General features: G+C 44.4%; 1 protein-coding gene across 1 annotated transcript in view; it reads left to right on the top strand.

The window, feature by feature from the left end:
* Positions 1 to 10,966: 10,966 nt before the first annotated feature.
* Positions 10,967 to 25,796, top strand: part of DRC8 (dynein regulatory complex subunit 8) — a 53,941-nt gene continuing 39,111 nt past the window's right edge. The window contains exons 1-2 of the mRNA XM_075597080.1: positions 10,967 to 11,232; positions 16,503 to 16,587. Coding sequence (XP_075453195.1) covers positions 11,211 to 11,232; positions 16,503 to 16,587 — 107 coding nt within the window. The 5' untranslated portion in view covers positions 10,967 to 11,210. The remainder of the gene's footprint in view (positions 11,233 to 16,502; positions 16,588 to 25,796) is intronic.

The following is a 25,796-nucleotide window of genomic DNA, read 5'->3' as shown; positions in this document are numbered from 1 at the left end:
TATTATAATTTTAAAAATATAGGAGTTGTAGAGATGGGCAATTTGTTTGCAGATTTGGATCCGCCTCAAATCGTCTGGTTCCTTTGGTCTGTGGCTATCCGCATATCAGCCTGAAAAAGATCAATTCGCAATTTTGGATTTTACACCAAAATCCGCCATTGAGAAACTTTCAACGGATTTTTTCAAACTAAACCCGTTGATGGATTTGTCAATAAATCCTTAGGCGGATTTTAGCATGAAATCCGTTGCCAGGTGTTATCACACAATCCGTGGACGGATTAATAATTCTAATAAAAAATGTGGGATTTGTTATACTGTATGTTGAAGAGGGTGGGAGATGTATAAATAGAGGTGCCGCTTCAAGCCATTAGGTGCAGTGTTTAGCTGTAGGGTTAAGCTATAAATTATTTAAGTAATAATCCCCAAAGAACAGGGCATGACTGGCCAATAATGCCATGGCTGGAAGAGTTGAAGGCCTGAGGCGAAGCCGAGGAGGAGTGGCTCATTGAGTAACAACACTGACTGGCACGGAGTTTGAAGCAGGGGAACCTCCCTGTGACCCTGGGCAAGTCACCCTATCTCCCTGTGCATCAGGCACCAAAAACATACATTGTAAGCTCCACGGGGCAGGGACCTGTGCCTGCAAAATGTCTCTTTAAAGCACTACGTAAAACTAGCATGCTATTATTATAGGCTAAATGTAGGCTTTTTTCATAAATAAGACACTTTTGTATAGTTATATAGATTTTTTTAATTTAACTAAAATAGTAAATATATTAAAGCAAAAATTGAAGGTTCAGGGCACTATGGATTTTCAAAGAATTTATTTTCTCATAAGCACAACGTTTCAACCAACAAAAGTAGTCTTTCTCAAGTGAAGATAGAATACAAAATACAAAATGTCCACTATTTATAGCCCCGAAACAAGGTGAAATTACTTTAAATCATCCGGTTTCTCCTACATGAGTCTCTCAGTCCAATGTGCATGTGCGCGCACATCTGGGTCCTCGTCGCTTCCGAATGACGTCATCATTAGGCCACCCTGCCTCCCGACTAGTCCTGTCGCCTCTCAATGCTGCTGCAATTGGAGATCTAGGTATCCCATCCAGGCGCATGTGCGCACATCCGGGTCCCTCTTCCTTCCTGGTGACGTCATCACGCGATTACGTGGTCTCCGATTGGCCAGTCTGTCCCACGATGTCCTTGATATTAAATCTCATGCCCGTCGTCATGGGGATGTGTACACAGATCCTCTTGGCATCACACATCTGTAATAAAGTCCCAGTGTTATCCTTCTTGTGCCATATTTGGGATCTGCGAAGGTGGTGGGCAGTGGACATATAGTGGTGCATAAGAGAGGAGAGAAAGAACCGCAGTGAGAGTCCGGTATTAAAAACACAAACAGTGACACCCACACACTCCCTTGGTATATAAATATAACAGAGAGGAGTGTAGGTATAGGGGGAAACAGAGGCAAAAAAAAAATCATAAGAAGAATTTCTTAAATTTGGGAGACATAATGAGAAGAAGGTCAGCAGCAACCGCAGCATCACAAAATCATAAAAAGACACAATATACTCATTGAAAAGATGTCCTATAGGGAATATTACACACCCCGAAGCCTCGCATGATTTGGTCAGATTAGAGTAGATGTGTACATTTTCTTCATCTAATGTTAAGGAAGCTATTTATGGAGATGTAGATCACGTGAGGCGGAACTATTGCGAGAGGAAGGAGAAGCCGGAAGACTAGTGACGCGCACACCAGAGGAGACGCCAGTGCAACGGACCCTCCGTGACAGCGTGTCACAACTTGGTTCTCACTCCACTCCTGGATAGCATCGTGCCGCATCCTATGCACGTGCATGGGGCTTTCTTGTGAGTTCCCATTGCCTGCCATATTTATTTGCATTTTTTTTCTGTGATTACAGTTCACTGTTCTTATCCATCTGGTTCCAGTTTTCTTTTCATTATACTGGGTATATCTTTTTAGTGACATTGTGTGCAGGTGTCATACACACAGATATATGCATATTTGCGTGGCCTGCTGAGGTTACCACTTACAAGGCTCAGTGCCTTTTTGTTTCATGGTACATGCATGACTGTATGTTTATTTTATCTCTCTGTTTTCATTTGAGAGGTATCACTATCCACACAGTGTTGCACTATTTTTCCTTGTTTTATGTTTTATACATATTCATCGGTGTCCTGCGCTCCCTGATTTCTCCAAACCAATAAGCACCACCCCTGTGTCACTGTGATTAGACAGAGCCTGATGACACTATCTTCACTGACTCACTGCACAGCATGTGTGTGCGGAAAACCCATGATTACTCCTGGCAACCTACCCTTACCAGGTATTACTGCACAGGAGGAGAATCATAGCCCAAACTTACCCAGGGCTACATGTGCAATTGGCTTATTATCATTAGAGGACTGCAAGAACATTGGGGGTTATTTACTAAAGTCTCCCGGCTACAAAACGAAGGCAAAGTCTGTGCAAAAGAATTGCGCCAGATTTATCAAAGGAAAAACTTGCATTGCTTTCAATGGGATTCATTTTCTTTGATGAATATGGCTGTTTTTGCACTGGTTTTGCGATTACTTTTGCAGACTGTATACTTTAGTAAATAAACCTGTGTGTGCAGTGTTAATTTATCTTTTTCTGAACTTCTATTTAAAGAAAAAATTATTTATTCTCCCTCACTCCTTTCTAAGCATAAACTAATATTATATAAATCCAATATATGATACAAATAGCTCTACAACAGTTTTTAAGATTCTTTTTTTTAATTACCATTTCCACACCACTTCGATCACTGTGTAAGAGATGACATGTCTCTGTTTAATGTCTGTATTTTTTTTTTTTTTTATAACTTGAATTTTATTGCAAATTTTTTGTCAATACAATTAGTATCGCATTGTACAAAGAGAACATCCTTTGTATAACATACGTAAAAGATACCCGTATCATCTCCCATATACATGAACAATGTAAACATAGACAATTAGCTTCCTTTAAGTAATAAGGTACAGTAGCCAATTTAAACTTAGGAACAAAATAGGGATGGGGAAGGGAAAGAGGGGGGAGGTGGGGGAAGGCCCGGGGGCGCGAGTTCCCTCTACTCCTGTGTCCAGCGCGATGCCTACTTCACCTTGTTAATCTCCTGCATGGCCTACCGGGATTGTCTGCTTGGTCTCCTAGGTTATATCCACTCTAAGTGCATAGTCAGAAAGTCTGCTGAGACGAACGCCCCCTCTTTGAGTGAGAATGCATTTATGACTATCATTGCCAAATTGTGGTTATCTCTACCCCTGGGATATCTGTCTGTGCCAGCCAAGGCATCCAGACTTTTAGATATTTGGTGCCAGTGTCATTAACTAAACTCGTTAATTTTTCCATCTGGCATATGTACCATAATCTGTTTCGAATCTTGGGGATACTTGGGATCTCAGGTTGTTTCCACAATGCTGCGATCTCGCACCTCGTTGCTGTTGCAAAGTGTGCAACCAGTTTGTTTCCAGCTTTGGAGAGGCCCGGCCGTGGTCTGTTCAGGAGGAACAACCACGGGTCCGGGGGAATTGTGAGGTCAAAAATCCTCTGAATCCAATATCTAATTTCTTCCCATATTGGTGAGATTCGAGGGCATGACCACAGCATGTGTAACAGGTCGGCCGATTCTCCACACTGTTTTGGACACAGCAGGGAGTATCCTGGTACAAACCTTGATAATTTTAGTGGGGTGAGATACCATCTCATCAATACTTTATATGCATTCTCCTTCAAAGTTGTACAGATTGAGCTCTTAGCTGCAACTTCCAGTATGGCCGACCAGTCATCCTCCTTCACTTCCTCTCCTAGGTCTGTTTCCCATCTAACTCTATACGTCAGTTTTTGCTGTTGTTGTACGCTCCCAGAACCGACCACCTCCTCATACATCTGCGATGTAAGTCCCCGTGTGTCTGTTTCTGTCAGACAGAGCTTTTCAAATGTAGTAAGGGAGGGTAAGGGGAATTTTTGTTAAAGTACGCTCTGATCTGGAGGTATCGGAAAAATTCGGAGTGTGGGATATTTTTATCTGATCTGTTCAAATGATTTGATTTTGTTTTGTCTACCTTCCAGATCTCTTAACCTAAGATATCCAAATTTTCTCCAGTTAGCTGCTGCGCCTTCTGTTAGACCTGGCGTAAAGTCGGGGTTGCCCCATAACGGGGACATCAGTGAGTGTTTAGAGGTTAATGCATGTTTAAATTTGGCGGCCTCCCAAACCGACAGCACGTTAGCCATTGAGAAAAGCGGGCCGGTCAGCCAACTTAACAGCTGTTTTAGGTAGCCAAAGCAGATTGTTTAACTCCAATGGGGAGCAAACCGTTTTTTCCAGATCTACCCATCTTTTCAATGCTGGGTTAGTCTGCCATTGTGTGAGTTGACACAATTGTGCTGCTTTATAGTAAGATAACAGGCAAGGTACCGCTAGGCCACCCATCCGGGTGGTTCTTTTCATAATTGTCTTGTTTACTCTCGTTTTTTTCCCTCCCCAAATGAAGTTGGAGATTTCAGACTGAATTGAGAGTATTTCCTTCAGTCTCAGTGGCACTGGTAATGTCTGAAAGAGATATAGGATATGGGGGAGGATATTCATCTTTACACTATGTATCCTACCTATCCAGGAGATCCTGTGGGGCATCCACTTTCTTAGGTCCTCTTTCAATGTACGAATCAATTTGGGGTAATTTGCATCATAGATGCCCTTGTAATCCTTAGTGATGTGGACTCCTAGGTATTTGAGATTTTTTTGTTGCCAATTGAAATTGAAGTTCAGACTCAATAATTTTTCAGTTTCTTTTGGGAGGCTTATATTTAGGGCCTCAGATTTGCTTTGATTTATTTTGAATCCAGATATTCTATTAAATTTTTCTAACAGATCAAATAGTTTCGGCAGAGAGGTAAGGGGTTTAGAAATCAATAGCAAGATATCGTCAGCATACAGGGCAACCTTATGGGATTGCGAATGTAAAGTAATCCCTGAAATATCCGGGTTGTTACGGATCTGTGCCGCTAGAGGTTCCACACACAGGGCGAATAGAAGGGGAGATAATGGGCACCCCTGTCGTGTGCCACTTTTAATTTGGAATGTGTTTGACGTGATGCCCTGGTGTATAACCCTAGCAGCGGGGCCTGAGTATAGCGACATTATCGCGCCACTCACCCGCTCCCCAAAGCCAAAGGCCCCAAGCGTCTGTTTTCAGTATGGCCAGTCAATCCTGTCAAACGCTTTTTCTGCATCCAGACTTAACATCATAACTTGTAATTTCTTGCTATTGGCTATCTCTACCAGATCAACGATTCGTCGGGTGTTGTCCGCAGCTTGTCTATCTTTAATAAAGCCGACTTGATCTGGATGTATAAGTCTGGGCAGGATGTGACTCAATCTATTGGCCAGTAATTTGGCATATATTTTAATATCTGTGTTAATTAGGGAGATTGGTCTATAACTTTTGCAATCCTGCGGATCTTTTCCTGGTTTATAAATCAGTGATATAGACGCCTGGCGCATCCGCTCCGGAAACGGGGCTCCTGCTAAGACCGCATTAAACATTCGGAGCAACCATGGGGCTAGGTTCTTACTGAACTTCTTGTAGTAAAGCCCCGAGAAGCCATCTGGGCCAGGGGCCTTTGAAGGCTTTAGGTCTTTGATGACCTGGGACAGCTCCTCTAATGTGAAATCTGCCCCCAAAACCTCTCTGTCCAGCTCACTTAGTCCTGTCAGGTTTGAGCTTGCTAGAAAATCTTCTATAGCTCTTGTGGTTTTAGAATTATGTGCCACTTTCTCCCCATTATATAAGTTTTCATAAAATTGTTTAAATTCCTCGACTATGTTTTTTGTGTTGGCTGTGGTGGCTCCGGTCTTTAAACGGATCGCATGTATATTATAGTTTGACTGTCTAGTTTTTAATTTGCGTGCTACTGCACCGACACACTTTATACGAGCAAATACCCGGTATGTACCTGGCAGATACCTGGAATGCGCCGCTCCTCACCTCTGACAAGCCCCGTTGCGTTTGCCTTCCCAGCCTGGGTTCATGCCTGGCTGATGGGCGGCTGATCTGTTAAATGATAATGATTAGGATTTAATAGGCTGCAATGCTTCGCGTGTCTACCAGATGGCATAAATTCATGAATTGTAATGCAGTATATATATATATACTGTGCAGTATTGCAGCCAGCGGGAATAAAATGCTTCAATCCCTGCCTGGAAAATAACTCAATGCACTCGGGCAGAAAACAGTCACAAACCTCAATACACCCGGGTATACCCGAATTCGTGGGACTAGCCGAGCTCGAATAAAGTGTGTCGCCAGTGTAGCATGGTATCTGGCCTGTTTGCCTTTTCATAGTATTTCCTCTTTGACCAACTCAGGGATTTGTCTGCCTGAGAGGCCATCAGTAGATTGAGTTCAATTTTGGTATTCTTTATCTCCGTTAGAAACTGGGGGTCAGTTCTTTATTTGTGCCTTGTCATAAGGGTGTGTAATTTGGTTTGGAGCGCCACAATCTTAATGTTTCTCTCTCTCTTCCTTCTGGCTGCTATTCCAATTAGTTTGCCCCTTATGGTTGCCTTATGGGCCTCCCATAGAGTGGAATGAGAACCCACCGAACCATAATTTATAGTAAAGAATTGGTTAATCTCCTCACCTACAGAGTCACAAATGTCTGGGATTTTTAAGAGTGACTCATTAAGCTTCCAGTTTGCGCCCGGCCTATCAGAACTAATTTGGTTGCACCTCAGCTCTATCGGTGCATGGTCAGACCATGAAATGTCATGGATCACTGCGTGGGAGACCAAAGGGACCAGTCTGCTAGAGATGAAGAAGTAGTCGATTCTGCTATATGTGTCATGGGGATGGGAGTAGAAAGTATAGTTTTTCTCCGTGGGGTGGAGTTCCCTCCATATATCAATAAACTGGGTTTTTTTGAGGCCTGTCTTTAAGGCATCAAATACCTTCCTCTGGCAATTTCTAGCTACGCCAGTCCTGTCTATTTTCAGGTTTATTGTTAGATTAAAGTCTCCTGCTAATATAATATGGCCTTTGGCTACTTGATTTAGTTTCTGAAAAAATTCCCGGAAGATGTCGTGACTTTGCTCGCAAGGAGCGTAGATTGAGGCCAGCGTTATCGGTTGTTCTTGTATTGTCCCTACTACTATCAGGAATCTGCCTTCGCTGTCCTTTCTGAGTGTCTCTAATGTAAAGGGACTCTATTATGGAAGAGAATACCTACCCCTCTTTTTTTTCAGCAGCAGACGCTAGATAAAATTGCGAAAATTGTTTATCTAAATACTTGGGTGAACTGCTGCGGCTGAAATGGGTTTCCTGGATTAGTATAATATCAACCTGTTTCCCTTTATAATCTGTAAATGCTACTTTCCTTTTCGTTGGGCTGTTAAAACCCTTTACGTTGTTAGATATAGTATTTATGGCCATTTACATGGTGCTATATTTGGGCGGCTTCCTATTATGATTCTGTGTTTGTATTTTCTATCCCAATACTGTAGAGCGGTATTTGAGTGTATTCCTATATTCACCAGAGGAGAGAACCATTGCATCCCACCATCGGAGGGGTCCCGCGCCCCGGGGAGAGAAGGCAGGGGGCGAGGGGGTAGGGAAGGTACGAAAAAGTGCAAAAAAGAAAAAGTAAAAGGCATAGAGCCGTGTCTGGACCTAACCAGAGTCGGCTCTCCTGCCCCACGTACTGGGCAGCCACCTGGCACCTTTTTAAGGGGCGACCAAGTATTCTTGGGGCTGTCCTCTGTAGGGCTAAACGGCTCCCATGGACTAACTCCATGAGACACCTCTTGAGGCGCCGGCGAACTACCAGAGTTAGTTCATACCGGCAGTCTTCACTAAGTGGAGTGAAATGAACTGTGGCACAGTATCCATATAATGCAACTCAACAAACGGAATTAACTTTAACTTAACTTTAGCTCAGCAGCTGCGTCCGGATGCCCGGAGATCCCCGCCGACCGAAGAACGTTCCTCCCTCTTTTGTTGCTTCACCTCTCCTCCTTTTGAACCCATATTATATTGGTATGTTTTAAAAAAAAAAAAATTTATTCCCCTATGCGTTGTTGAAATCTGCTACTAAGGGCTATCTTGGGCTTTATGTGTGTATGTGGTGGGTGGTGTTGTCAGCCTGTGTGATCTCTGGCTTTGTTACCTCCCAGCAAGACTTATGTATCATCCCTCTGCGGCCCTTGTTGGTGAATTCAGGGTTAGATAGAGGTCTGTGCTTTTGCCGGTCAGAGGTGTGCAAGGCCAGGGTCTCATCGCGGGCATCTCCGAGCATCCAGATCCGCTTTCAGCCGCCTGCTGAAATGACAAAGTGACAATGTGACATAACATAACTTATCTACCTAACATACATAGAATTGAGCAGTATGACAAAGCTTGATATAAACAAGACCAATATTGTAACGCAGTTCCCTCCTCCCCCCCCCCCACCCACTGGAATCCCTTTGATACCTACTTCTCTAATTCTTCTATATCTACCTAACGGGTCTGTGCTAACTTCCCTGCCTTCCTTTCAAGTACGTGTAACCAAATTGCCCTCTGCTCTCTCCTAAGCCATACCTGCTTGGTAAAGGGCCTATTAGCCGTTCCCCGTAATCTCCTAGGGGAACCTGATGACCGGGTCTGCTGACACAAACTTCTGGCTACTCTAATCAAAGATCCTATGTCTGTGGTGGTCCCCCTGCTATCTGGGTCTGCGTACTCAACTCTAGGAACCTGCAAGTGGCTCCCTTCCCCGTGTACCCCTCCCTCCCTGACTCAGGGGCCTGCTCTATTCGATCCCTCATCCCTCGGTGCTCCCCTCTTCTCCACACGGGACGTGCAATATGCAGACAACTCCAATCTCTCCTCCCCCGGGATTCTTATAACTAGCGATGGGGCCGCGCCTCCCCCTCCCCAGTCTGATCCCGTAAACCTCCTCTTCCCCAGGGATGTACTGTCCCAAAATCTGCCGTCCCGGAGGTTCTCGGCTCCCAGGGAGTCCTGTGATCGAGAGGGAGGGCCCGACTGGCGGAACTCCAGCGTCGCCTTGCTGGGCTGTCATCAGCTCTGTGGCGCCTCCTCCTCTCCGTTTGCGCCCGGAGCCTGGGTTCCCGCCACTGACATCCTCGGAGATGGCTGCTGTCCTCTGCTGCCTGCAGTTCCCGAAAGTGACCACCAGGAGGGGGGGGGGGGCGATGCGCTATCCTCTATGGTCGGCCATGTTTTCTGTGAGTGGGAAATGGGGTAATGTCTCCTTTAACTGCTCAATTGGTCTTGATTGAAGGTGTTTAGCTCGGTTCTTTACTTGTTTTCGGCTGCAGGGGCTCCCACTCTGCTCCAGGACGTCTCCAGCGCTGGATCAGTCTCCGATTCAAGGTGAGGAAGTTGAGATGGACCGGGGCTAGGGTTTTTTTGCTGGAGACTCAGTTTTTTGAGGAAAGCGTCTCCATCTTCTGCTCTCTTCAGGGTATGTGCGACCCCATTCTTGATCACCAGGAGGGCGAACGGGAACAGCCAGCTGTACTTTATACCCTTGTCCTGTAGGATCCTGGTGATCGGACCCAGATTTATGCGTCTGGAGAGGGTAGCAGGTGAAAGGTCTTGATATATCTGGAGTTTGATTCCTTCAAACTCCATAGCTCTCGCCTCCCTGGCTATCTGGCAGATGGAGTCTTTGATTCTGTAGAAGTCGAAACGAACGATAATATCGCGTGGGGGGTCTCCCGCCTGTGGCTTGGACCGCAAAGCTCTATGGCACCTATCAAGGTGCAAGTCCTGTGCCGTTTTATCAGGAAGCAGGTGCTCCAGCCACTTCTGCACAAAGTCCTCTGGATCGCTGACGGCTTCTGGGACCCCCCTGATGCGTACATTGTTTCGACGATCCCGATTCTCAGCATCTTCCTGCTTATCTGAGATATCTCTTATCTTTTCCTCCAGCCGGGTCACTGCTTTGTTGGTCTGTTGTAGAGCCCTTGTGTTGTCGTCCATTTTATTTTCCAAGGCTCCGGTCCGTTCCCCCAGCCCGACTAAGTCCCTTCTCAGGTCCCAAAGCTCTCTGCTGAAGAATTGTTTCATTTCCCCGCAAAATTCGCAGAGGTCTTTTCTGGTGACTAATTCTAGATCGTCCGGTCTCAGTGCAGGCCTCTCGCTGTCGGAGTCTGACTGCATATTTAGCGCGGGTAAGTCGGAGCCGCTTGCTACCGCCAAGGTATTTTTGTTAAAATAAGCAGTGACCGAGGGGTCCTTTGCTTGGACTTGGCCCTGGTTGGCATCCCTGAGTGTTCCGATCAATGAATCTGGCTGTGGGAGGGTTATAAAATCACTTTGTGTGCCACCTTTATTCAATATTTTTGCCGGTGTGAAAGGAGCTAGTACACTAGGCTTCCATTCACTCTGGCTTTGCGCATGCGCCTCTAATGTCTGTATTTTTTAATTAAAAATGTTTTTAATTGCAAACCACAAATCTCACTTGGCCATCATGTGAGAAAATGCAATCACCACAGAAAGACCTGATGTCTTACATTTACATTGGAAGAAACATATCCACTCTCTCCTCTACCCCATGTCACGTTTAACTATGTGCCCAGTAAAGGGAGAAAAAAATATGCCAGCTCCTCTTCACTTCCAAAGATTCATGAAAATCCCTATGTCTGCAGACATTCCTCAATGAAGCCTGTGCCTCTGTGACTGACATGAGGTGCTGCCAGCTGCCTGGTTGCCTTTCAAGGGTTCATTCCCTCCTAATTCCAGCTACTGTACATCCGGGGCTCACTGTTACCATGCAGTCAGTCACTGTTACCATGCAGTGTCTGTTACCATGCAGTGTCTGTTACCACGCAATCACTGTTACAACCCAGGTTAGACACCGCAGTGAATCAGTGCACCTGGTCAGTACGAAGCACTCGGAGCGCATTTTAGATCCCGGGACACTGTTTGATACACAAATAAATAACGTCTTCAAATTGTTTGCTATTCAAAGGGCTATGCGTGACAGGGTGTTGCAGTCCCAGTGCCGTCCTTTTTAGGGGATTTTTTTTTTACATTAACCTGTGCCGCGCAGATCGGCGGGACTTCTGCCCTTCTTAATGATGGCCGGAGCGTGTCCGGCCTCCATGTGCAACTCGCGTCCCATCTCCATGGTAACCGGAATCAACAAACATGGAGGAGAAGGAGGCTGTGGGTAAGAGGGAGACGGGGCGAATAAAAAGAAAGAATAGGGAGGAAGAGAGAATGAAAAGGAAGAGAAAGAGAAAACAAATAATAGGGAGAAAAGGAACGAGTGAGGGGGGGTGTCCGTGTGGACAGGTGATTGCATGCTAGGTTCCCATGCCAGTGTGACTGTTACTGTGTAATATTTCCCCTCTCAGGGTGCAGTGACCTGTGGGATAATAATGCCACCTTCCATACAGTTGAACTCACTGTAATGACCCTTATCACTCCTTATCCAGTGGTTTCCTTTTTTTTGTATTATGAAATTCTGAACTCCAACCCTTTCTAAGGCCCTGATCAGACAGGAAGCTACGCGACGTGCGTGCGCACATTCGGCACTCTTTGACGCTAGTGGATGACAGTAGTCACACTAGAAACTGCTTGTGGTGGCAAACTACAGCGTTGCCGCTGCAACATTTTGCCGCCACAACCCAAATTGAAATTTGGGGCTGCAGTCGTGTCACGTGAGCTGGTTCAGCCAATAAAGGCGTACCATCCCCGTGACGTTTTCGTTATGCCCCCAAACGCCGCAACCCAACTTCGGCAGTTTGAGAACAGATCGCTGGACTGCAGGAGCGCGCAGCGGAGGCACGCACGGACGTAGCAGCCAGTCTGAGCTCGGCCTAATAGCAAGTCTGAGATCAGATGCATTGTAAGGAACCCCAATGCTCTCTAATAACGCGTCTGAGATCAGACGCATTGTAAGGAACCCCAACCCTCTCTAATAGCGCGTCTGAGATCAGATGCATTGTAAGGAACCTCAACCCTCTCTAATAGCGCGTCTGAGATCAGATGCATTGTAAGGAACCCCAACCCTCTCTAAAAACGCGTCTGAGATCAGATGCATTGTAAGGAACCCCAACCCTCTCTAATAGCACGTCTGAGATCAGATGCATTGTAAGGAACCCCAACCCTCTCTAATAGCGCGTCTGAGATCAGATGCATTGTAAGGAACCTCAACCCTCTCTAATAGCGCGTCTGAGATCAGATGCATTGTAAGCAACCCCAACCCTCTCTAATAGCGCGTCTGAGATCAGATGCATTGTAAGGAACCTCAACCCTCTCTAATAGCGCGTCTGAGATCAGATGCATTGTAAGGAACCCCAACCCTCTCTAAAAACGCGTCTGAGATCAGATGCATTGTAAGGAACCCCAACCCTCTCTAATAGCGCGTCTGAGATCAGATGCATTGTAAGGAACCCCAATCCTCTCTAATAACGCGTCTGAGATCAGATGCATTGTAAAGAACCTCAACCCTCTCTAATAGCGCGTCTGAGATCAGATGCATTGTAAGGAACCCCAACCCTCTCTAATAGCGCGTCTGAGATCAGATGCATTGTAAGGAACCTCAACCCTCTCTAATAGCGCGTCTGAGATCAGATGCATTGTAAGGAACCCCAACCCTCTCTAATAGCGCGTCTGAGATCAGATGCATTGTAAATTCTTCTATATTTGGTACAGTTTTCAAATGACCTGAAAATTGCTGGGAACCTTTTAGGGACGCATGGGAACCCAAAAGCTCCTAGGACACTGGTTGAAAAACACTGCCCTTATCAGATGGACCTCTTACAACGTTCAGTATCACCAGGTGCATCTAGTGCCCAAAAAGGAGTTTTAGAGAGTTGCAAAATGAGAATATTATAAAATATGATCTATTTATCCAGCTATACATACTTAGGTCGGTATTAGTGTTATATAGCTATTTTTTCGTTTTTTAGATTTTTATTTTAACTCATTCAGAATCATTAGTTAGCAAATCCACAGCTATTATACTTTTTTTTTTTTTTTTTTTTTAAAGTAAGTATCGTTGTACATAGCTTAAAATAGCCTATTGTATGGTAACATTAACTAAAGAAATAAAAAAAAAAAAAGAAGGATCCCTGTATTTTACCTTTAAAAATCCCGGGCACCCTCTCATGCACATCAGCACATTTTTGTGATTAACTAAAGTGCGAGTTAGATCTTATTTGGAAAAGAGCGACCCTGTGCCCTGAAGCTGATGTGCAAATTGGGGAGATCCTGGCTTCCATAGAGTGTGTAGTGTATGTTGACAGCTTGTGTGAGCATGATGAATATGAGGTTTACAGCATCGCAGATTTGGCTATTTTGGGAGCTGTGCATCTATTTTTCCCATAGGACTTGAGAGAGCGGCAGGGTTGCCACCACTCTGGGTTTGACCCGGAGACTACGGGTTTTGGCCACATATCTCCGGGCTATGGGTTTACCTTGTAAACCTCCAGGTGGCGGAATGCAGCGCTTACCTTCAGAGGCTTTATCTCCCCGCATCCTCGGCGTCCTACCAGCAATCAACCCATGCAACTCTTGTCAATATGACTGCGTGGCATCAAATTGCGCTGCGTTGCCATGACAATGGGAATGCTATGTGATATCACAGCGTCACGCGCCGCCAGATTGCTGTGGCAACGTGACGCCTCAGCGCCATAAGGTGTCCCGTTGTCATGGCAACGTGGCGCCATTTGACGCCACCCAGTCATATTGACGGGAGTTGCAGGGGAAAATGGCGGGAGGGTGCCAGAGGATGCCGAGAGATACTGCCCCGGAAGGTAAGAGCTAAATTTAAAAAAAATAATAATCCGGGTTAGCCTTCAGTAGAAGGTGGCAACCCTGGTGGGCAGTCACCCTATTTCTGAAACCTCACTATGGTCCCTCTTCAATATAGTAAGAAGCGAATAACGCACAGTAAACGATGCAGTAACTTTGTTTTAAATAAATGTAGATTACTGTACTGTTTATTTAATTGTGGGTTACGCCACTCCTCCCCGTATTGAATAGGGACCTTAGTGAATCGGCATGTGGCTAGCTATGTGCATCTGCTTGGTGAAATCTGTTAAATTACATGTGTGTTGACATGGAATTCATTGTAAATGTTTAATTTTATTATCAAATAAAAATTCCACTTGTGAGCACATTCATATTTCGGACACGTCTGCAACCTGCCCTTTATCTCTTGGCATACAATGCTTCCACTGCAGAAAGGGATTATGGGTAATGACATGCAAGTGAGCGAAAAGTTTTATTATATCACTTTCGTCGTTTCCCTGTAAATCCTAAAATCCTTTGCATTGGGTGTAATTTCTCTATTGATGTTTCTTAAGCTCTGTGCAAGAACTGTAAAAACAAAACTGACAGTCTGTCCCCATATAATCATGACTCACATGTTCACTCTCACTTTGGCGCCTATCCAACATGGCTTGAAGCAGATTTTTACTTTTCAGGGTTGTTTTTGAGACCCATTTATATCAATAGGGCCCAAAGCCTCCCTGCAAGAAGACAATATTTCACTATAATGGGGCTCACATCTTCTCTAACAGGTAGAAGACAATTCCACAGCCTGTTGAATAGGAATGTTAGGGTGACCTGCTGATTACCAGGGTTGACATTGGCCAGACCTTGTTTTGCATTCCTCTTTGCATATACTGCAGTCACATCTAGAGAATATTTGGTGGAGGATGTAAACCCAAGCCTGGTTTCGCCTATTTTTGACACAACTGACATTTTAGAGACAGCCAGTGACATACAGTTTAAGATGCAGCAGCTTCAAAGGACAAGTTCTCGGCGCCCCACCTTTATCCTCTAACCTTCCTGGATAGGGAATATCTTTGCACCTTGTTTGGAGGATTGCACTGCCCTGTGTTTGCTCCCTTGCTCCTAATCCCTTGGCCACACCCAGCTCTAAGGTTAGGGGATGATGTAAGGCTGCGACCCCTTTGGCGCTGACCACGCTCATGCTTGATAGCCGTGACGTCACCAGCTCCCCAAGCATGAGCACTGGGTGTCCGCGCTATTTCGCTAGCGCGCGGAGGGGGTTGGGGGGCGTTGCAGGCAAGCTGAGCGCGCTTAAAAATCTCTTCTTTTTTTGTTTTGTTTATCTAAGCGCCAAGCGTGGGTGAGCGCGCACCGCATGAGCGGGGACTTGCAGATATACATTTATGTAATTAAAAGCAGCAAGCCCCGCGCTGTCAGCGCGGTCAGCGCCAGCGGTGCCGCAGCCTAAGAGTGTGGCATTTATTTTAAGATGTAGATACAGTGTATGTTGCTGTACCTTTAAGGGGTCCAATATTATTGTTCTTCATTGATGGAAATATAGTGGACAGAACTTTCACAACCACACATGGCTCTTCTTCAATTGTATAAACAGGTCTTTCAATCAAAAGACGTGAGGTTTGAAAGCTCTCCGAATCGACATTTCCCAGGACCAATACATACTGTTACTAGAACGGTGAACTTAATTTTGAATTGTCTTTGATTTAAAAACACATTTAATGTAAATAAACGTTTAATCTAAGTAACTCCCAAATTAGTAGTTTTTATGAAACTGATGCCTTTTTCCTTATTAAATGTATTATTGTTATAATTATTTTAATATTGTTTTGTTATTGCTCAAGGCTAGTGCATAGTGTCTAAAATTGTCAAAGACTGCCACCTTAAAAGGGTTAAGGGTACCATTCGGTTTTTCTTTTACATCCCTTGTTAATTTAGCAGGTATTTAGTGACATGGGACATTTTAACCTGTTAGTTACTGGTTATTGGTGCTCATACAAGAAATCATGAATAGCGTTAAGAACATGTGACTTTGGATGATCCCTCTACATTGTAAGCTCTCACAAGCAGGATCCTCATTACCTCTCTGTATCTGTTTGCGCTTGTTTATTCTTGTTCTTATGGATTATTGTTCTCGTACGTCATTCTGTTTATGTCATATACATAACTCTGTACCCCCATTGTACCTTGCTGCGGAATTTGTTAGTGCTTTACAAATAAACGATGATACTAATAATAATGATGATCCTCCATTTCTGATTAGGTTTACTGTAGACCACGCAGGACCATCACATTGAAATTATTTAACTTCACAACTAGCCTGATGATGCACAAAACTACAAATGGATCTCCAATGGTCAGTTTAGTAGGATGATCCACTCATCAAGCTCCGTTCTTGCCTTGAATAGGAATTCATGTCTGTTCAGGTGTGTTAACCTGTAATGGAGCTTGATGACTAACCCCTAAAGAGTTACTATACTATGGTCGGTTTTCTTCACAACCTTTTTTTGCGAGCATGCGACTAAGTAGTAGAGTCAAATGGCATTATCCTTGTAATGTGTTGTACTTACTAAACGGCTTATTTTGCATCCATATGAGATGTAAACTATTACAGTATCTGTCAGGGAAGTGATTTTCACCCTCGCACTGATTATTGTATGAATGAATTGTCTTTTACAGAAGCAGTTGTCACAGATTTACAGAAAAAAGTCACAGAAGCTTTTGACGTTTTTGACCATGAAGGCAACAAAACCGTAGATGTCAGGTGAGGATGTTATGTCCTTTTTTTTTTTAAATGTAATTTTTTTTATTTATTCACTGTCAGCACGTCAGAAAAACAACATACAGAAGCATTAGGGAATAGATGGACATTGGAGTAGAAATATAATGTGACTGAGCCAGTTATCCAGGTGAAATGACATTTTAGCATATATTGAATAGACTCAAGTTGCACAGCGAATCTGTTGTAGAGATTAAGAGAAAAAGAGAATTACGCCTTATTAAATTAAACCCTTTTAATCAAAGGTCAGCCTAAAATTATGTTTGTTTGAGTTTAATTGGTAAACAATTGTTTGGAGGTCTATGATTCCCCCCCCCCCTCCCTATTTCCAAGCTCACCCTGCCCACCTTTAAATAGAAAGTCTTGAGAATCAGCGGTGAATGACCAGTCTAGTATGACTTCTTCCTCATATTAGAGAGGTAAAGAGATGGTGTTAGGATTTGCAGAAAAGAGGGGGCAACTTGTCTGCAAGCTTACAAATGCTTAGGCTAAAGAATTTAACTAAGTGACCCTCACTTATGAGAGAAGAACAGATAAGTATTTAGCTATATGATTTGTCATGTTGGATGTAGCATGTTGGAGGTTCTCTGTCTTGTATATACTGTGATGCCCACACCACGTTGCAGTCTCTTTTATCCCAATTTAAGGCCGGTAATACTGTATTTTCTATGTAGGGGTTTATTTACATCATTAAATCATATAGCAACAGGCCCACCGTCCCTTTAAGAAAAAACAAATAATAGAAAATAAACATCTATTCCCTTTAGGGAAAGCTTACTACACCGTAGCTTTCGCCCTCACTAATTGGATGGCCAGCTATGCTGGTTCCCACCCTCAAAACATGCCATGGCATATGCAACTATCTACACAGTCTTTGCACACGGCAATAATAAAGGGTTTTTGCTTATCTGTTTGTAAGTCCTTTGGAGCAGACATCCCTGCTTCAACACAGTCTTGTCATCCTTTCTTCCTAGGGAAACTCAGGCCCACGTTAAGCCCAGAGAAACTCCTCTGTAGGTCGTCTGTAACCAGCTTCCGCAGCTGGGGAGCACTTCTATCTCCACCCCTTCTCTGAGAAAACAGTCTCTCAGCATAGCAGCTATCAGTCTGTCTTTTAAACCATTTCATTGTTCACTCAAGGAGTCTGATTAACTCCATTAGTTAACAGCTGCTGCTGGCTTCTCTTTGAGGAATTAACTCTCTGTGGACTGGAAAGCACACTTACTGCACTGTTCCAGCCCCTAGAGGACAGTGATGGTATCACAATACATTGTCACATACCCAGTAGCACTCCTTTTTGACATAAATCTGTATGGTGAGGTGTGTCTGGGTTTGAGTTTACAGATGTTGTTTTTTAATCAAAGTAATGTTTAGAGTTTGAAATATGACAATGTCTATAAAACATCTCTGTGAACAGTTTATCAAGCCCAGCATGGCTCCCAAGTTGATTCTTTTAACCCTTTCAGTGCCAGAGGGTCGTGCACTTCCTGATCACACTATTTGGGGCAATCACGTGATCAGTTCTGAGTTCTGACCTTGAGGCCATATGTGACAAGGAGGGGCAGCCCCCCGACCCCCCCCTTTTTCAGTGTTATAAGCACTATGGACAGCTGTTCGCATACAGCCCTTAAATAACGAACAAAGGGCAATGTCGTACAGTGCACGTCATAAGGGCCCCTGAAGTGGCACTCTTTGTGACGTACACCGTACATCATTAGGGCACCGGAGGTGTTGAAGGCATTTTGAACATCAAGGTGGTTTATTCATTAAAGTGCATTAGTGCAGATCAAGGTGTTATCTCACAGAAACTTCCATTAACGTCAAAGAGAATTTCCGTTCGATCGCAATTATCGCAGTTTTATTATTAACCCCTTTAAGGGGTAAACGCTATATAGTCTGAAGCGAAGACATTCTCGTCCGAAAATCCATATACACTTCAATGAGGATTTTTTGGCAAGGTCCGAACGGCCACTTCAGACTACAGTATATATATTTTTTATAACTCAGAGTTTATTGACTTTCCTAATAAACAAAGGGAGGGGTACAAAAAGAAGGTTTTGGTTAGAAGGGATGGGATGAATGTATTACAGTAATATAGCAATAGCAAATCCCATATTGTGGCCTTTACCGACAACTGAGAGAGGGAAGAGGGTTCTTCTAGTTTCTGGCTATAACGCATCAGGTTGCCAGCAGGATCTGAGCTGCTAATCTACTCTCCCTATTCCGGAGGCCTGGAATAGGTTGACTCAGCAGCATCACATGGGACTACCTGGAATCACCTTGCCCAAACATCCTCCTTTATAGGGGCATTAACCAGGGGCACAACCACCAAGCAAGGGAGATCATTACCTGTCTGGCCACACTTCCTCCAACACAGGATGGAGGTTGTTGGAAACATCCTTTGGAGTCTGACAGGAGTGAAATAACATTGGTATATCAGTTTATAAGCATTGTCTTCTAATGTCGTGGAAATAGAGGAAGACTATGTAGAGTTTACCCCTAAATGTCTCTTCTTATATTTGTCAAACTATTAGAACCTAACATTACACTCCTTTGCAGAATAATCATATAGAAAAAGTGGGGGTGTTATGGACTAAATATTACAAAAGTCATCATAATAGGAGGTATTAAAAAACAACAATACAAACCGGCGCCTACAGAGTCCCATATAGGAAAAAAGTTCAGTCCAATGGTAAAGAAGTGTCCAGAAATATCCAATCTTGCACTTCACGCTCCACAGCAAAATGTTACAAGAAGCATGTGATGCAAAGAGAGAGAAAAGAGAGAAAAATCATAGTGCAACAATGCTACAGTATAAACACATAAGACAAACAGGACAAGACAATACTAGACAAACACAAGCAAGGCTGACAAATAATACAAGAGTTAATTTAATACACAAAAAATATAAAATTAACAAGGCAGATGACGGATCCGGTGGTAAAACCGGAATCCTACTTACAGGACGTTCGTTTAATACAGACAGAGGTATATGGTGAGTGATGCACGGCCGCGGCGTCTGATGGATGCGTGGCGTCCAGGAGTTGCTCCAAACACTGTCCCTAGCTCCGCAACCGGATGTGCGTCACTGGGGGTGGGTCTCAGGCTCTCCAAACGCTGTCTGCCACTCCGTGGCCGGAAATACGTCACCGAGGGCGGGTCAAAATGCCAAAACCCCCTTCTCCTACTGCTGTACCTCGATCACTCCTGTGGGTACTCTGCCTTAGTCCAAATAAACTCTCACAAACTGCCCAACGCGTTTCGTGCGCAGTTTGAAGGGATGGGATGAACGCGTTGGGCAGTTTGTGAGAGTTTATTTGGACTAAGGCAGAGTACCCACAGGAGTGATCGAGGTACAGCAGTAGGAGAAGGGGGTTTTGGCATTTTGACCCGCTCCCGGTGACGTATTTCCGGCCACGGAGTGGCAGACAGCGTTTGGAGAGCCTGAGACCCACCCCCAGTGGCGCACATCCGGTTGCGGTGCTAGGGACAGTGTTTGGAGCAACTCCTGGACGCCACGCATCCATCAGACGCCGCGGCCGTGCATCACTCACCATACACCTCTGTCTGTATTAAACGAACGTCCTGTAAGTAGGATTCCGGTTTTACCACCGGATCCGTCATCTGCCTTGTTAATTTTATATTTTTTGTGTATTAAATTAACTCTTGTATTATTTGTCAGCCTTGCTTGTGTTTGTCTAGTATTGTCTTGTCCTGTTTGTCTTATGTGTTTATACTGTAGCATTGTTGCACTATGATTTTTCTCTTTTTTCTCTCTCTTTGCATCACATGCTTCTTGTAACATCTTGCTGTGGAGCGTGAAGTGCAAGATTAGACATTTCTGGACACTTCTTTACCATTGGACTGAACTTTTTTCCTATATGGGACTCTGTAGGCGCCGGTTTGTATTGTTGTTTTTTGCTTTGTACTAACTGTGTTTTGGGTTAGTTTCACTCGGCAGCCTAGCCTTACATTATTAAGGTATTGTGTGTAAGGTCACACACATTTTTTTTATCACCTTATATGTTTATATACACTGTTTATTATAGTATTAACAATTAAATGAGAGTGTGACAAAGTCACAAAGTCACCCACAGAAAGTACATTTGTGGTGCACACCACATTAATATTATATTTATATTTTATACAGTGATGATATAATGTGAAAAAACCATAAGTGATAAAAGTGACAAAAATAAAAATACAATTAAAAATCCCACGTGGTGCTAACTGATTGGTCACAAGGTAAGTAAATCAATATACTCCAAGGCACTCAAGTTGCAACACAAACACTCAAAAAAGTAGCCACATGATACTTAGCTACAGTGCTGTCAGTCTCAGCCTCAGCCCTCCAGGAACGACACCGCGGCTGAATGAGTCTCAGCAGTGACTGAATCAGACGCACCACGTGTTGTGACGTCACCGCGTCACTATGCCCACGCCCTACGCGTTTCTCTCCAGGTGGAGCTTCGTCAGGGGCAAGTGTTGCAACTTGAGTGCTCCATGCACTACATGTGTTAATTGTATCACTAGAAATAGGTTTTCCCGAGTACAACTTGCCAGCGATGTTAGAGCTGGGCTGTTACTAGTAACGGCTTTCATATGTTAGGTTAGCAACAGGGACTTCCCATTGATTCACTCTTATGTATGTGTTAGTGTGCTGCGGCCTGCTGCTTGCCTTCTGTGAATACACACATGGTTACTAGATTGGGTTAAGAAGTCAGATGAATTGTGTATCCTGACATGTATACAGGTCTCAGCGTTCCAGATCTATTAGATCGTCTGGATAAAACTTCACTAATTTATGGCTGTCTATATTAATCATAGCCTTGGAGTATATTGATTTACTTGCCTTGTGACCAATCAGTTAGCACCACGTGGGATTTTTAATTGTATTTTTATTTTTGTCACTTTTATCACTTATGGTTTTTTCACATTATGTCATCACTGTATAAAATATAAATATAATATTAATGTGGTGTGCACCACAAATGTACTTTCTGTGGGTGACTTTGTGACTTTGTCACACTCTCATTCAATTGTTAATACTATTAACTTCAAGTACATAGGCAGCACCCATTTGTGTCAAAACTATGACACCTGTGAATCAAATATAATTGTTAAAATTTTGATATTGTTGATTAAGTGAGAGGTGTGGTTCCTCTCCTGCATTGTTTATTATATATTCACAGCCTTTTAGCGCTATATACACCATTCTTTTTTTCCTATAATAGGAGGTATTATTATTACAGATGTTATTACATTGTACAATTACAAATTCTCATGGCCATCATTGTTTTTTCCCCATTTGCCTGTGATTTCTTGTGTTTGACACTGGCACAATGGAGAAAATAATCTTAAACTGATAAACTGATAATTGATATATAGCTATCAAATCTGAACTATTAAAAGAGGCAATCCAAGCCTGCTGCTTTTTTTGCACAGTTGCAGTTCCTCCTAATTTTTTATTTTTTTTTATCACCGGGGGGGGGGGGGGGGGGGGGGTTCTCCTTGAGACAAATGTCGCTATTTTCAGCTCTGAGGACCCCTTAGTTCCCGAGATACTTACCGGTGAAGTTACCGGGTTTAAATCTTACTTAGAGGAAACAAGATGGCTGGCAAATTTCAGGCCAATAGGAAGCTGCAACATGATCATCTATTGGATGGTAATAAGTAATACACGTAGCTTCACCAGTATGTATCTCTGGAACCAGGGGTCCCCAGAACTGAAAATAACGAGGTTCCGCTCGGGAGAACTCACCGGTTTGCCGTTACTGTTTAAATAAATAGCCACTAGTGCTTTAGTTGATCGCTGCAATGTCCCTGAAACTAGTGCTGGAGACTGATCCTTATTCAAAGTCAGTGTATGTACAGTGGCGAGAAAAAGTTTGTGAACCACTTAGGATTTTCACATATTTGAAACCTAAAATGTTATTAGATCTTATTCTAAGTCCTAATAATAGATAAAGATAACCTGATCAAACAAATGACACAAAAACTACAATTTTCAGCATTTATTTCACCACAAATTATTCAATATTCATGTGGGGAAAAATATGTGAACCTTGAGATGCAGTACCTGGTGGCACTCCTTAGAGCAGGGGTGAGCAAACTTTTTATGCCGAGCCCCCCTTTTCATCCATGAAATTTCTCGGGCCCCCCCTGCCTGATGTAATCAAAATCACATGACGTCAGCGCACGTGAGCTGGTTCAGCCATTGAGGGCGAACCAGCTTTGTAACGCCCCCGCCACGCGTCTACAAAAAAAGTATTTATAGCACAAATTACATAACTTAAAAATAAATATTATAATATTTGTCTAATAGCGTTCCCATTTCTGCTGTATTATTAATCTCTCTCTTCCCGCCACATTAGAACACCTCAGGACCTCTCTAACCTCTTCCAGTCTCTCCCTGTATTTCTCACTCCCCCTCCAGTCCCTCTCTATTCCTCCCCTCAGTGTCTCCCCCTCCCCCCCCCACTCTCTTTCCCTCCCCCCAGTGTGTGTCTCTTTCTCCCTCCCCCCATTGTCTCTCACTCTCTCCCCTCTTCCAGTCTCACACTCCTCTTCCAGTCTCTCCAACTCCCTGTATTTCTCACTCCCCCTCCAGTCCCTCTCTATCCCTCCCCTCAGTGTCTCCCCCCACTCTGTTTCCCTCCCCCTGTGTGTCTCTCTCTCTTTCTCCCTCTCCCTAGTGTCCCCCTCCCTCCATTGTCTCTCACTCTCCTTCCAGCCATTGCCTCTCCCTCCCCCCAGTGTCTCTCTTGCACTCTCCAACCAGCTATTGTTTCTCCCTCCACCCGGTGTCTCTCTCACACTCTCCCTCCAGCCATTGTGTGTCTCTCTCCCTCCTGCCAGTGTCTCCCTCCCTCCCACCAATGTCTCTCTCATCCCCATCCCCATGTAGCTCTTTCAGCCCCCCCTCCCCATGTCACACTCTCACCCCCCTCATGTCACTCACACCCTCCCCATGCCTCAGTCTCACACTCACTCCCCCATGTCCCAGTCTCACTCCCCCCATGTCCCAGTCTCACTCCCCCCCCATGTCCCAGTCTCACTCCCCCCCATATCCCAGTCTCACTCCCCCCCATGTCCCAGTCTCACTCCCCCCCATGTCCCAGTCTCACTCCCCCCCATGTCCCAGTCTCACTCCCCCATGTCCCAGTCTCACCCCCCCATGTCCCAGTCTCACTCCCCCCCATGTCCCAGTCTCACTCCCCCCCATGTCCCAGTCTCACTCCCCCCCATGTCCCAGTCTCACTCCCCCCCCATGTCCCAGTCTCACTCCCCCCCATGTGCCAGTCTCACTCCCCCCCATGTGCCAGTCTCACTCCCCCCCATGTGCCAGTCTCACTCCCCCCCATGTGCCAGTCTCACTCCCCCCCATGTGCCAGTCTCACTCCCCCCCATGTCCCAGTCTCACTCCCCCCCATGTCCCAGTCTCACTCCCCCATGTCCCAGTCTCACTCCCCCATGTCCCAGTCTCACTCCCCCATGTCCCAGTCTCACTCCCCCATGTCCCAGTCTCACTCCCCCATGTCCCAGTCTCACTCCCCCATGTGCCAGTCTCACTCCCCCATGTGCCAGTCTCACTCACCCCCTCTCCCCATGTCACACGCTGATGCAGGAAGCAACGAGATGCTGCTGTGTACTGTAGCACAGCGGAGCACAGCGCCACCTAATGGCCGAAAGAAAAATTGCAGCTGCAGACGGCTTTTTTCCCTCTGCTCCTGGCAAAATCGCCGCTGCTTCCTGCGCCCCCCCTAAACAATCTTGCGCCCCCCCAGGGGGGCGCGCCCCCCAGTTTGCGCACCGCTGCCTTAGAGTAGCAATGACTTCAACTAAGTGTTTCCTGTAACTGCTGGTCAGTCTCTCACATTGTTTTTGAGAAATTTGGCTCATTCCTCCTTATAGAACTGCTTCAACTCAGTGACATATGAGAGCTTCGTTGCATGGACATCTTGCTTTAGGTCCTGCCACAATATTTCGATGGGGTTTAGGTCCAGACTTTCACCAGGCTATTCTAAAACGCAGAATTTCTTCTTCTACCGCCATTCTTTGGTAGATCTGCTTGCATGTTTAGGATCATTGTCTTGCTGCATAATCCACTTCCGCCAGACACACTTCCACCACTATGCTTGAAAGTTGGGGTGAGGCTCTTCTGTTCGAACGCAGTGATTGGTTTCCGCCAAACATATGTTTCTCATTGAGGCCAAAAAGTTCTACCTTTTGACTCGTCTGTCCAAAGAACATTGTTCCAGAAGTCTTGTGGATCATCTATTTGCTCTTCGGCAAACTTTAGATGTGAAACAGTGTTCTTTTTAGAGAGCAGTGGTTTCCTCCTGATTTATCCTTCCATGAAAACCATTTTTGTTCAGTCTTTTTCTGATAGTTGAGTCATGAACACTCACATTTAGCCAAGGTGAGTGACTTGCAGATCCTTGGTTGTTACTCTGGGGTTCTTTGTGACTTCCTGGATGATTTGCCGGTTTGTTCATGGAGAGATTTTGGTAGGACGACTATCTGTCTGACAGTGGATTGGTGGAGCACCAAATCCTTAGAAATGTTTTTGTAACCCTTTCTAGACTGATGGGCATCAATAACTGCTTTTCTGAGGTCCACAGAGATTTCTTTTGATTGTGGCATGACGTGTTTCCACACACCTGTATGGTGAAGACCAAACTCACAAAGCATCTGATCTTTATATAGGGTGGGGCCTCACAAACTCACCCTTGCAGATCTACCTAATTATTTAAACACCTGATTTTAATTATCCCCTTTAATTTATCAGATAAAACCAGGGTTTCACTTACTTTTGCACATACACTGGCTCTTAATTGCTCATTGTTTGTTTAAATTATACATAATTTTGTTTAAAAAGACATGGAATTGGATAATATAAACCCTTTAGCATATTTAAGAAAAGACTGGTTTTGATTCAACAAGGTTATCATGGAAAAACTATGGAATTTCCTTAATTATCATTAGGGTTCACAATTTTTCTCGACACTGTATATATGATGTATATGCTAAACGTCTCAAAGTTTACAGCCTCTAATCAATATGCTGCAATATTGTTAATGATTTGTTATCTTGGTATCCATTTTCATCCATGCAATTGTAGCCTAATGTTACGCTGATGAAGAGTAAACAACTTATCAGCAAATTGAATAAGGATTTAAATTTGGTGATTA

The sequence above is a fragment of the Ascaphus truei genome, chromosome 4 (genome assembly GCF_040206685.1).
Source record: "Ascaphus truei isolate aAscTru1 chromosome 4, aAscTru1.hap1, whole genome shotgun sequence".
Taxonomy (NCBI): Eukaryota; Metazoa; Chordata; class Amphibia; order Anura; family Ascaphidae; genus Ascaphus; species Ascaphus truei.
Note: the sequence above shows the minus strand (reverse complement) of the source record. Positions and strands in the feature narration are given on the sequence as shown.